The sequence below is a fragment of the Stegodyphus dumicola genome, chromosome 9 (assembly GCF_044657685.1).
Source record: "Stegodyphus dumicola isolate Sdum_Otavi_A_Nest chromosome 9, ASM4465768v1".
Lineage (NCBI taxonomy): Eukaryota > Metazoa > Arthropoda > Arachnida > Araneae > Eresidae > Stegodyphus > Stegodyphus dumicola.
Window position 1 is genome coordinate 181,863,681 of NC_140776.1, and position 14,678 is coordinate 181,878,358.

The 14,678-nt window shown below is 32.8% G+C and overlaps 1 protein-coding gene across 1 annotated transcript in view; it reads left to right on the forward strand.

The window, feature by feature from the left end:
- Positions 1 to 14,678, forward strand: part of LOC118204982 (sodium-coupled neutral amino acid transporter 7-like) — a 149,023-nt gene that overhangs the window by 119,008 nt on the left and 15,337 nt on the right. The window contains exons 5-6 of the mRNA XM_085824429.1: positions 4,614 to 4,706; positions 7,552 to 7,609. Of these exons, the coding sequence (XP_085680555.1) occupies positions 4,614 to 4,706; positions 7,552 to 7,609 (151 nt within the window). The remainder of the gene's footprint in view (positions 1 to 4,613; positions 4,707 to 7,551; positions 7,610 to 14,678) is intronic.

Sequence of the window (14,678 nt, forward strand, 5' to 3'; positions counted from 1 at the left end):
AACGTAATGAAGGTTCCTGGAGTGAGCAGTAGCCAGAGTTGATCCCTCTTTGCAAATTAAAATTTAAAAAATATCTTGTGTACACCACATGACTTCCTTGCACGGAATACTACATTATACGCATTATTTCTTGCATTTCATTTCAACTTATTGGATTGAATTAAATCTACATCGTCGATAGCGCATAAACCACAATAGAATAAATGCATTTTTTAAAATTCACTATATTTGTTTACCATAGCGACACTCTGCGGCTAGGTTCACTTAATAGCATTACATTTCGCCAATATTATAAAGTCAGAATGCATATCAATTTATATCATTTGAAGAATTATCTAATCGTTCCCACATGTTCTATTCAAATACTATAATAAATCTAAAACGATGTATAAAAGAAATTAAGCAAACAAAACAAAAAGAAACAGTTTTTCACAGACGATTCAGTATTTCTTATTCAATTAATTCAGTTCTCACTTCGCGACAAGACAAAAATACATAAAAACTCATAATATCTGTATTAAAAATTACGAAGTAAATCTGAAACACTTATTTCCTCGAATAAATTCCAGAATTAAGCATGATTTAATTCGCAGTAATAAAAGAAATTAAGCATGATTTAATTCGCAATAATAAAAGTAGGCATTATCTTTGTTGTTGCGAAGCTTAGTCTCTCTAGATTGGCAACAAATCCATTATTTTGCCAAGTTTCAAATTTTAACAAACATGTCCGCCATCGCAAAATTCATTAGGCTTAGCTCCACTTAAACAACTTTTAAATTCTTGATAACTCCACAAATATTGCATGGAGATTTACTAAAGGCATAAAAACCTTAACCGGAAGATAAGAACAACATAATTCAATCATTTTTAAAGCAAAAAATGCATATTTACAAATATATATGAATAAAGAAACTGAGCTCACATTCACGAGTAATCGAGTGGATAAATATATTTATATACTTTTGGTGCGGCCGATTGCAACCAAATTACGAGGTGCACATCTACATGTTACAGCAGTCCTATATACAAAATTTCAACGTTCTGAGGCTACTCGTTTTTGAGTTATGGGAGATACGTACATACGTACAGACGCCACGAAAAATTCTTTTCAGAATTCATTTTAAATCAGTTTTATAATTTTTTTGGATGGAAAAGAGTCTTTTATTTTGTCCTTACGTACAGATGTTACGCAAAAACATCTTTAAATTGCATTGGATAGCGGTCAAAATCGATATTTTCGTTGAAATATGATACCCGAAATTCTTCGCGTTTACAATACTTCTTTTTTACTTCGTACAAGGAAGTAAAAAATAATAATTTTCAGTCCATTTTTGAATTTTTATATTTTCTTGAATATTTATTTTGCAATTCCTCTCCAATAGTCAAACTCTGATGGTTCAAGTTAAAGATAACTGCACAAATATTAAATATCAAGATTATTATCGCGAAACTTTGAGCCAGACATTAATATGTTGATATCAAAACATCAGCCACAAAGATCTCATTAGCACAGCCTACCTATTTAATGGAGTCCTATTTAATAACCGTAGGAAAAAATTTATGTATATTGTTTCAAATAGTATATTTTTTTCGTGTTACTAATTACGTAAGTAACGTTTGACTGTTTATGTAAATAATAAGTTTCATTAATTCACTAAAAATTTTCAAAATCTGCAATTTACAGTGTTGATTTTGTATTGAAATAATTTAACTTATTATCCTTTAATAACCTAGAAATAAATATTCAATTTAGAAACTATTTAATTGTTTTATTAGTAGCTTGTAGCATCCTGCAAATAAATATTTCATTTAGGAATATTACATATGTGCATGGGGGGCGGGTCGGCATGCTTAAAGTTAGAAGAGGAAGAGAGATAAATTGTAGAAATATATGCCAGAAATAATTTTATACACTAGATCGTTTTTTTTTTTTTTTTTTTCCTTTCTAAAACCTGTCTAGTTTGACCTTGATTAGAGGCTGCTGATATGAAATTATACCAAATATCTGACGCGGGGAAGTTTAAATGGGCGACACGTGCAAATTATATAGGCATAATATTTGATATTATGTTTAAGACAGAGCTAATTTGGTTTGTATTAGTGTAAAAAATTGTACTATATAATTTTCGTGTCTGAATTAAAATTTCGTGTCTAGAAGTTATGTCCGATCGGATAATCATTAGTTTCAGAAAGTAAATTATTGGGAAAGTTGTTTCATAATTCCTTCAGATTAACATTACGTTTAAACAAGGAAGTGATTTTATTACAAAAAAAAAAAAAAAAAAAAAAAAAAAAAAAAAAAAAAAAGGAGGAAAATACGCGAGGTGCATCGTAAAAATTTGACAAACATTCGCTGTCAATGTTTTGGAAAGTTTTGTGGTTGAGGATTTACATTAACATTTTGGAGCGGGGGATGTGTACTAACTAGAAACGAAGCAGTAATGTTACTGCTTTCGTTAGTACGCATCCCCCACATAACTAGTGTACTAACTAGCACCTTAGTACACATCCCTCGCATAACTAGTGTATAACTAATTAAAGATTATATTATTCATTTTTAAATTGAAATTTACATTTATGAAACCAATCAAATTTTGGAAATATATTCAACATAGTTTTTTAGAAATATATTATTATTATTTACGTGTTCCGCTCTAAAGCACTACACGGAAAGGAGGGATGCCTTCGTGGAGGACTTTCTAAGGGAAATTGCTTCCTATTAACACGTTACACATCGGGAAAAACACGAAAACGCTCATGCAGCCAGCCCGTTCGAGGGATTGGAACATCGGATCGAACTACCAGTACACAGAGACTTTACTGATCGGCCACTGGTGTGCCTTTGGAAATATATTCAACACCATTTTTTTTAATCAAAATTATTATTTAACTTGACAGTGCACATACATTTGCACACGCAGAGTTTTTTTCATTACATAGCTCACTTTGAAAAAAGGAACATTCGGCATCAGACTTATTTGTCAATATATAATGCCAACGGAGTGTAACTTTATATAATTTCGCGACATGTCTTTTTCTTCGTATTCCAGAAGTACAACAACGACATAAGGCAACGGGAGGTAATATTATATATTTTCGGTACACGCCTTTTTCTTCGTAGTACGGAAGTGCATCAAAATTTAGGTTAATTCAAAGCAAAGATTTTTGGGAAGTATTCATTACGTAAAAGGGATTAAAAGCGCATTTTATTTAATTCAAATCTTTCAAGAGAATAATGTGCAGGTATATTTAAACGTAGCTTCGCTGACGGTTTGACCAGATTCCATGCTAACGGTTGTGTAATTTGATACATTGAACATATACGAGGCTCTGAAAATCCGTGTGGAACTAATGCAACTGAGATTCTCGGGCCGTTGGATGTCTGGTGAATAATAAGATTTTGGGCCCCTTTTTATTTATTGAAATTAATATTAACCATAGGGAGTACTTTGCCATGCAACAAATTGATTCCCTTGAGTTATAACAAACCTTCTTTCAACATGATACAGCAACGCTTTACTTTACAAACAGCATGCGAGACAAGTTGAAACATCGTTTTACAGGACGACGGATGGTTAGAAATCAAGGTTACTATGCTAAAATGTTTATTGTTGACGTCACTGACGCCTAGACTAGTAAGTTTTTCGATGCGTCGTTTGTGTCTTCTTTCTCCCCCTTTTGTTAGGAAGTGACGTCAACGTTGGGAACAGCCTAGACATTTTTGTTCACTGATCTTGATAGAAATAGAACTATCCCCTGGCGCAAACGTCTTCTGGTAGATTGGTAGTCCCTCATAAAATTTCTTCCTCGAGAAGTATCAAAATGAGATTTTCAGTGAAAGAATTGATAATCTTGACCTCCTCCAGAAACGATTTGCTCACGAATTTGCAAGCATTATAAGACATTCTTTGCAGAGTATGGAGGGAAATTGAATATCGCTGTGATGTCTATCGTCTGTTAACAGTTTGTCTTCATGATCGTTCTAAATGATTAAATTAAATAAAAGCGTTTTCAATCCATTTCCTAAAATACATTCTTAAGAGATCTCATACAATCCTACCAGTAATCTTAAAGACACTGTAATCTATTCTATAGACACCATAATATATACATACTACTTTATATTCTATAGATCATGCCATGGTTCAACTACAGAACATACGTCTGGGATCTACGTTTTCAAATAACACGAATGTATGTATTGTCTTTGACGAAATTCGAAAGAAAGAAATTTAAGACAGGCAAAGACATTCTTTGCAAAATACGGAATTTTGAAAGCCATTTCGTTGGACATTCTCCGTCCAGCAATCGCTGAAGAAGGTGTTCTTGAACGTGCTTTATCAAGATGCTTGTCAGTGAGCAAAACTCGCTAGAATTCTCTCTTCGCATAATTTGGGTATCAAAGCTGTCACTCGCTTAGTACTAATTATATATTGAAACCGAAAATGGTGTTGATGGATGCATTATATTTTAAGTCTAAGCATTCTGTGTGTATCATCTGCTGCTGTATTTCTGTAAGTTTATATGTATTAGTAAATATTTGCTTTCATATGAATGCATAATTAAATATTTTTCATAAGAAAATAATTATTAAATATTTTATTATTTTTCAGATCCATTGGGATTTTTGCAATGCTGTATCCTGTGTTTTTAACTGTGTATGGTTATTTCAAGCTGGATGTGAAGCCTTCGACTATCAAGACGTTGTAAGTTTCAGGTTTTAAATTGCATAACGCCGCTCACTGAAAGCTAAATTAATTTTCATTTCTAAACAAAACATTGAAAATCTATATCAAAGTGAATTACATTTCCAAACAATTTTCTAGAGAATTGCTTTAAAGCCAACCCAGACTCTTCGCTACGGCAAGTCAGCGTCACTAAGCACTATCCTGGTTGGGCAGCCTTTCTTTATCGTAAACATAACAACAAAGGGCAAAAACATGATAACAAAAAGTAAATGTTCGTGTAATTTTCATGTTATGATTAACAGCATAATCATTCTTAGAAAATAAAGATAAAAAAGGCTTACCTTTTAGCCTATCTTATTTGTCGTTCCAAAGGCGTATCTCCGGGAAAGTTTTTATTAATTACATTCATCAAAAGCACTACTCAGAGACGAAAAGAGAGGCTTCTAAGATAATAAGATATTTAATTTACAAATCACATCTCTAAACTAATATATATCACAGAAAAGAAGGATTACATGTTTCACTGAAACGTCCATCACGAGTTCTAAAAGTTCGGTTTTAGTGTTTGCTGCGCGCATGCGCAAATCACGTGGTGGTCAGTGAGAGTTTAACAGTCCGTTAAAATAGGAAGAAATAGAGAAGTTATTTTTATTACAAAAAGAATGCATTAATTTTCAGTGATAATTTAAGGAACTAAATCATATTCACAACCAATGTTAATTTTGTTTCACAGCTCAAAGAACGATCGCAATAAATTTAAATCATTTAATAAAACGAGATTGTTTACATCTTCGTTGATCAAGGGACAACTGCTACTTTAATACTTCACATTTATGACTGAAATACAGGTACAAAACTGTTACCTTGAATATATTACGCATTTCAAGCACGTCAGTGCTCTATTAGTCGAATTTTGAATAAAAAATTAAATATGGAAAAAAAATTTGAAATATTTCAGATTTTAAATTGCGTTCAGTGGGGCGTTTTTTTTAACGTTTTGTGTGTTAACTTTATTTATTAAATATCATGTTCTTTGCACTTAAACCATAAAATTTAGTTCAATAGCAATGTCGCAAAATAATTAAAATGAGCCTATCTTTAGAATTTCCAATATACAGTTCTAAAAGTTCTGGAGATAAAAAGGTTTTTTTTCCCCCCGTAGAGTGTTGCCATTGTTTACTCAAAAATTCGCTAAAGTTTTACGAAATATGAAATCGATATAAAACAAATTCCAAATTTCAAATTTGAGATTTCAGATGCCCATATTCGCAGTAGGATTACGTCATTCAAAATTGGATGGCTCTAGATACCGTGGTTTTATCAGAATGCGAGAAATATACATACATTTATGCAGATTTTTCATTATTTAATTTCTTCAAATATAATGCAGGACTCTAACATTTTGTGGCAACAGTTTGAAAAGTGAATCTACATTTATAGGAGTCCGACGCAAAATGCCAAAACGAAAGTAATAGTCCTTCGGGACTCAAATACCTTTGGACTAAAAAATTTTATTCAGTATCTCTGTCAAGTTACGTTAAGCACTATAGTATACTATTTTGACGCCTAGTATAATTTAAAATAATTTTGTTCTTTAATACTATTAATTAACTAAAAATTTTAATTTTCAGTTTATATTATAATGTTGCATTTTACTTTAAACTTATAAATGTATGTGCATCTTTTTTTTTCCTTAAACGTTCTAAACTATCACATCATGCGGCCATGCATGGGCTTGACTAAATTATGCTGTTGTAATTTATTTCACTTGTCTGGTCTAATCAGAACAAGTCCACGGATTTTATCACGGCTAGCGGCGCAAGATTTCGCCTGTCGTTCGCATGGGCATTGAGGACTGGGAGCTTATAAGGTACTTCTCCCGCTTTCCTAGCGTGCATTCGTGGTGTAGTGGTCTGCACGCTGGGCCGGTATTCCAGAGGTTCGTGGTTCGATTCCCAGCGAATGCGTTTGCTCATTTTTCATCTTGCCTGCTTCCAAAAAAATCCTAATGTCTGTACAAACGTACCCGATTTTGATGCATAGCAGACCTTAGAATGGGTCCAATGGTCACCACTCTTCCCCTACTACCAAAACCAGTCGACAGGACATTTAGCTGTCCATGTATTTTGAGTGCCCCTATACCGCACAGACACTATACATTTAAAAAGGTTCCATGCCCAACGGAAACCAGAATCCAACGAACGATACAGCAGCCAAGAGCACTAAACACTATACCGATCAGAACGACTACAAAATTATAAATGTCAGAAAAACAGCGTTGATTGTCATTAAGTTGTTGTTTTAGGCTTTCAGTGATTCAACGCTGTCACCTTCTTCAGCTGCTGAATCATTCGAATCAAAAGTAACAAATTCTATTTAACTAAGTAAATTGTACCTTAGCCCAACGGCTACACAGAATCTCGCTCAAACCTAGAACAACCGCCGATAAACTGCTCTCACGAGAATCAAGTAGTAACTTGGCCTTCAGCAGCCGGAACACGCTGTGATTCTAGAATCTATCCTTCCTTTAAATACTATCGCTTTCTCCTTCATTTGAATGCGCGCGAACTAGAAATTAGTATTCTGGTATGAGATGCAAAGCGAGAAAGACAGGAAAGCTAATTAACATAAAATAACTGGTTAAAAAATGAATAATCAACACCCTTTCTAAGCGTTACATTTGAAATTCCATGTTTTGTATCAAGTTTATGAAAAAATTGCGTAATTTACGTGCTTTGTTTATTATTTTGTATTTATCAGAAATAAAATGTGCTTTTTTGTACTAAAATATCGTATTTTTTACGTGTAGTTTTTTTTTCTGGTTATTTAATATTTTGCTTGCGCTTTTTTTTTCTTCATTTAGACCGGACGACATGTCAGCTATGTTTGCTATGATGCCTGTGCTTGGCCTTGGGTATCAGGTGAGTTTTATTTTTCTATTTTTTAGCCGAGTAGTACATTTTCATTATATATATGTGGCGCGAATGTTCTGGTGTGTGTGTTGGTGTATTTAATTATGGCAAAGCACACTAGGGCTATCTGCCTAATTTTTTGGAGGACTTTCTAAGGGAAACTGGCTCGTATACACGTTACACATGAAAAAAATCACGAAAACACCCATGCAGCCAGCCCGTTCGCTCGAATGTTCTAGAAGGTACTGGTCTAGGGGGAAGATCCTGAATTGCAGAAAGTTAATTAAAGGTTGTTTGTTCGCGAAGAGCAAAGCCATTGTATTTTTTTATATTTTACATATATATGTATATTAAATTATTTTAAATTTGTTTTGTTATCTGCATTTTTTCACTATTTTTATAAGCATTCAGACATAATTCAGAAAGGTGACTTTTTAATATTTTTGGAGGTTTTTTTTATTTTTTTTTTATTTTTTAAAGTTTGTTTTGTGTTCTTCCTGTTAGCTAGGATTTTGAAGAGTTGATGAATTATACTTGTAAATATTAATTAATTAATTTGTAAAAATATATATTTAATCAATACTGGATTCTTTCCTTTTACTAATGAAGGGCCAACTCTTTTCAAAAGACTCAATTATAGCCGAATTGAGTGAAGATTTTTATCTTTTTCTAATTTTCCTTAATTTTGGCCAGCACTTAATAAAGTTTTGCTTTAACTTGTAGAAATTCAGTTTTAATAAATTCAGACTATTACAAAAAGTTTCTTACTTTAATTACAAAATTTTTAAAAAATTTTTTCGTACATAAAATTAAATTAAATTTGTTTCACTTCAAACATTTTTTTCGAACTTTATTTCAAAAAAATGTTTTGACTTTTTACAATCCTTAATGGTTTGCAACTCTATTTTTACATAACTAATAAGTAGAAATTTTTTCAATTTTTTACACAGTTTTACATGCTTAAGAGTGTACTGAATAGGTTTATACAATAGATCTCACAGGTAGCAGCTTAACACTCAACTTTATCTTATATTAGCGCCATCTATTTATACAGTTAACAGAAACAATCTACTCAACCTCACTTAGTTTAGCAAATGCTACTCCGTTCTCCGAAATACAAATGTATAGAAGGTAAATTAAATTAAAACTTACTATTTACTTGCCTTTTTAGTATTATTTTAGTATTATTTATGTAATTTTTATAGATTTTATATAGTTTATTTTTGATTTACATGCATAATTCGTGTCGGGGAAGTTTTCAAATAGGCAAAAGTTTCTAAATTACTTTGTTTTTCTATTCTTTTTACATTGCCAATTTACATTTAATTATTATTTTGATTCTTATTCAATTTGATTTCTAAATTTATCAGAATTCCTTTTGTTTAACTTTTTTAGTAATTCACTACATTTGATTTACTTTTGGTTTTGAATATTACTATACCCATGCCTGTATGGATAACGAAACACGAACTGAGTAACTGTAGAGTTAGGTTTGGAGGCAACTTCCCCTTGATAAGATCTGTCTCCTGCCCTGCTCAACAATTATTGACTAATGCAAATTATTTAGTCTTAGAAATTTAAAAAAAAAAAAAAAAAAAAAAAATAGGATTAATTTTCTGGAATATTACAAATATTACATATTTATTCATGGTTTTAGATACTTTCACTTAATTTACATAATTTAAATGATATTGTAAATTAGTTCGCAGCAATAATTAATCATTTATTTGTATGCAATTAAAATTTCATAATTTAAAATTTTAATTTTAATTAACTTTAAATTTGCTTTATACGAATAGAGAATGTTTGTTAAATTCAAATTTATATAGATATATATATGAATAATAAATATAATAATAAATATTAAATATAATCTACTCCACTCATTAACATTAAATAACTGTTTTTGTGAAGATTATGTACAAATGGTATAATTGTTTTGGCGTATTTTTGTCTACTGTCAGTTATAACAAACGGTGTTTTGGGGCAGAAATTATGCATTTCCTTGCATAAATTGTACATAATGTATGTAATAAATATACATACTGTTGATAAAATATTGGATGATACATCTTATTTATAAGCATTATAAGACTATTTTTTTTTTGCCCACTGGCGGGCTGTGTTCGTTTATAAGCATTGGCCACTTCTTAAATGTCGGGAGAAGTGGTCTTTTTGTTATGAAAGACCACTTCTTCCATAATTTTCCCGTCTTCCCCTTTCTTCCACCACGTGATAGGTGGGCCACTATTGCCTGCTATAAAGGACTGACAACTTACATTCATGCCTTCTCCGGGACTCGAACCTGGGTCCTTCGGTATGGTAGTCAGAGTGACTAACCACTTTCTCGTTTGGGCGGCACTTTTAGAATGTAGAACAACGGTTTTCGAACAGTGTTCAATGGAACTTTGGAATTCAGAGCAGCTTCTCTAAAGGTTCTGGAAACTGGAAATAAAAATTCGAAAGAATTTTTTAATATCACTTTGGCCCCCAAACTAATCATCTACATTAATAAGTGAGATGAAGCTTTACATTATGGTAACTTGGCGATTTTTTGGCGAAAATTTGGCGATCAACCCTGCTACAGCAACGTGCTAGTTTTGTTTTGGACGCCATTTTGTTTTCACGAAGTAAAGGCATGTTTTATTTTTTTTAATAAACACTTTTTCCAACAATCTGCTAGCCGAATTACGCTTATAGTAGAACTTTTATGGAACAAAAATGCTTAATCATGACGAAGATTAGGTGGGAATTTGGGAAAAAGTGCAGAATCGCAAACTGCTTGCCGCGTTTTTAAGAATTGCACATACACGGTATGCATGTACACGTCGACCTATTTTCACTTAAAAAAAAAAAAAAAAAAAACTCAGAATTGCACAAAAATGGCACACTCTTGACTTTATCCATGTACACATAGACCTATTTTCACTTAAAAAGTCAAAGAAAATTGAGAAAAATCCAATTCTTCTTACTCTTGTAAAAAGCGCCAAACAAATAAGTGGGCGATTCTGCACTTTAGCAGCGAAACTGTTTCTAAATGCTTATAAGCTAAAATCATGTCTCATGATCATGACATGTCTCATGATCTCTCATTTCTCTGAGACAAAATAATCTGTGATTCGAACTGTGTACTTCTCAGATATTGCTAAAGTCCTAGCTAGTAACCTTTATCGCCTTACCAAAATGTCACCAAACTACCTGTTACCATATTCTAAGGATTAGTCATAAGTAATGTAATATTTTTCTATAACCCCATAGCTACTGTTGTGATATGAAATAAATTTGCTTTTCTGAGCAAGTCGCAATGAAATTAAGGATCTTTCCACCAGGGAATAAATATATAATTGTAGAATTTACTAAAAGAATTTGTAGCTTTAGGGATTCCACGAAAGAAAATGATTGTTTTAGGTGTTTCATAAGGCAACGAAGTTTGAAAAATCTTGGTTTAGAGTATGCGAAAAGGTCATATTCAAATTGCGTAAACATTTTTATTGTAAAATCCCGCAGTTTTTGACTTACGTGAGGAACCGGGAAAGCTAGTAACCGCGTAGGGATATAGGAATTTTGTATATATCTATGGTGTCTGCCGATAACATCGGGGCAAAAACGTCGCGGATGAAAACATCGCGGAGAAAACGACGCAAGGCAAAAACGTCGTGCTACAAAACATCGTGGGAGAAAACATCGCAAAGAGAAAACATCGCAGCTCTAAAACATCGTGGTACAAAACATCGTCGTCGAAAATAAAGCGGTTCAAAAACTTCGCAGTTTAAAAACATCGTCGTCGAAAATATCGTGGTAAAAAATAGTGTCTGCAAATCATCGCATGACGATAACGTCGCAGACATGCTTTTTTCAGGTTTTATTAATTGTAAATGGACATTTCCATAATGATTTGTGAGAGCAAGATGTGAAGAAGGATAATTTTTACTTTCACATTTTTTCATTAATTAATAAATTTTTGCTTAAAAAAGTAAGAAGGAAACTTAAGCATAGAAAATTAAATGCAACTTATAGATTATAATTATCATGAAAAATTACCAGTAAAACCTTTATAAAAAATGATTTATTAATGGCCTTTTTTAGTTAACTATATCGGTTTAAAATTCTATTAAGTGCTAAAAGTTGCATTAATTTTCTATGCTCAAGTTTTCTTATTTTCCCAGCAAAAATTTATTAGTTTATAAAAAAATGTGAAAGTAAAAATTATCCTTCACATCTTGCGCTCACAAATCATTACGGGAATATCCATTTACAGTTATTAAAACCTGAAAAAAGCATGTCTGCGATGTTATCGTCATGCGATGATTTGTAGACACTTTACTTTTTACCGCGATATTTTCGACGACGACGTTTTTAAACTGAGAAGTTTTTGAACCGCTTTATTTTCGACGACGATGTTTTGTATTACGATGTTTTAGAACTGCGATGTTTTCTCTTTGCGATGTTTTCTCCCACGATGTTTTGTAGCACGACGTTTTCGCCTTGCGTTGTTTTCTCCGCGACGTTTTCGTCCGCGATGTTTTTGCCGCGATGTTTTCGGCTGTAACCATATCTATGTGATATATCATAGATATGGTTACAGCTTTTGTATCAATGTACAGTAAAGAATAGTTTTCCTGTTTAATATCTTAATAATGCTACTTCGGTATGGCAAGTGAATAATCTCGTTGCGAACAGACAAGTGCGATGAAAATTTTCGTCTAACGAGGAAGAGGTCAGAAGTTTAGCAGATCCATTTGCTTTTCTCATCGTATTTCACGTGCGGCTCTTTTGCCTGTGCGCGTGTTTTCGTAACCACTTCACTGAAACATAGTAAAATTATCTCTTGCTTAGGAATGTATATTTTAATTTAGTTTAAAAATTTAATCGCCGTGATCAAATAAGTTTTACAAAGCTTAAATTAGAATTCTTGGAAAATTTTTTGAAACATGGGAGATCATATCAATGGGAGTTCAAGAAAGCATAAAATGATAGCAGAAAAGTTTTTTTTATCAGTAGGGGTGAATACGCATGGCCATGCCTGAAAATGTAGTCTAAGAAATTTGGTGAAATATTTAGAGCTGTATCTTTTACCAAAAATTAACAGCTCCTATTTTAGAAATTTTTTATTACCGTGAGAAAACGAGTTATGAAAGGCAGAAAGTTGCACTTTTTAAAAAATAAATATATCAGAGGTATATTGCTTGCCATTAAAATTACTGCACCATGACGGCGGGATGCAATACACATCAAATTTGCATGGAAAGTGTGCTACGTGCTGTAATATAGGTGACAGGCGAGAGCGGATCCGAACACCCGGACGCGTAATGGCAGACCGCACATTGAATTGAACAGTGTTAAACGAATGTTGCATACTGCGCATGCCCAGAAAACAATTTGGCGTAATTTACTATGTTGGCGCGATTTGAAAAGAAGATAAATACGGTATATGGTAGATGTATCGCCATAAAATTGTAAACAAATCTGGCGTTTAAATCTTCGTAGAGTATAATGTAAATGTAAATTAATTACCGTGTTAAAATACTATTTTTTGCTGTACTGCTCAAACAAATAGAAAGCTGAAATTATTGCGAAGTAATGTGAAGCAGTGTTTGCATTCAAAATGTAAAATATAATACCTATGAAATTCTGCACATTCCTTTGGAACTGTACAAATTTTCGTTCAGAAAAAGACTGAAATTTAGGATGTATTAGTTGAAAATTTATTCATTATACTTTTAAGCAATAAAAACAATTCAGGATTTACCATACGTTCCATTCGTACATACATAAAGAAACACTGAGGAATATAACAAGTGCTTGCAAATAACACTGAAGAAATTTTACAATTCTTTAATGCTAGTTATTAAATTCTTTGAAATGAGAAAATAAAAGCGCGAATATACGCTAACAAACTAAGCGAGGTACTCCAGTTTACAATTACTGAATTATAACATGTAAACAAATTACATTTAAATAACGAATTATTACGAACATATGTTAACAAATATTAAATGCGCTGTTATTGACAAATTAAAATGAAACATATATTAGAAAAATAAGCAAGTGCAATCGGCATGGTTGTTAAAATAACTAATAAGCAAAGTTCCACAACGTTGCAATTTTAAACATCACTCGAACACACTCGACAGCCATGGACAATTGAATAAGCTAACGTAGGGTTGCTTATTAGTCGCCAATATTTCTCTTCGCGCCAAAGGTACACCATCAAGCATGCGCAGTAAGCGAAATTCGCTTAACACTGTTCAACTCAATGTGCGGTCTGTCATTACGCCACCCGGATGGCTTACTAGGACTATTCGGGTATCTTCCGGAATCCGCAGCTGTACAACGCTATAATTCTTTGGCGTCCCAGAAAGGAGCTTAATAGAAACTTTTGTTGGTGCTGTCTATTGAAATTTGAGCATTTTAAACTGATATTTAAACATTTTACAATAATTGTAATTTACAATACAATAACTATATATAGAATACAATAACTGATGCATACACTTCAGCTGTTGCATAAATCTTATACAGTGGATGGACAAAAATATGGAAACACCTTGTGAAATGCATGTTTGAAAAGAAAGATTGATTTTAATGAAATATGTAGGTGGCGCTGGCGTTTTTGACTACTGACGCCACCTATACAACTTCGTAAATGTGCTAAATAGTTCAGTTGTTGTCGGAGTACTGTTATGTGAGGTTGTCATTGCATTATGTCAGAGTTAACAGACTTCGAAGGTGGGCAAATTGTTGGAGCACGTATGGTAGGTGCTTTCGTAAGCAAGGTAGCCGAGGTGTTTAGTGTTTCAAGAGGTACTGTATCGAAGATTTATTACGCATATTTGAAAAGCGGAAAAACATCATCTGCTAAATGACAGCGCGGACGAAAGTGTGCCCTGTGTGATCGTGACAGACGATCATTAAGGGCAATTGTGACGAAAAATAAGAAGCTGCAAAAGTTACTGCTGAAATGAATGTTGTGTTACCGAACCCTGTGAGTACCAAAACAATTAGAAGGGAGCTTCATAAATAGGGAATTGCTGGCCGTGCCGCAATTGAGAAGCCACTCATCAGTGATGCTAATGCC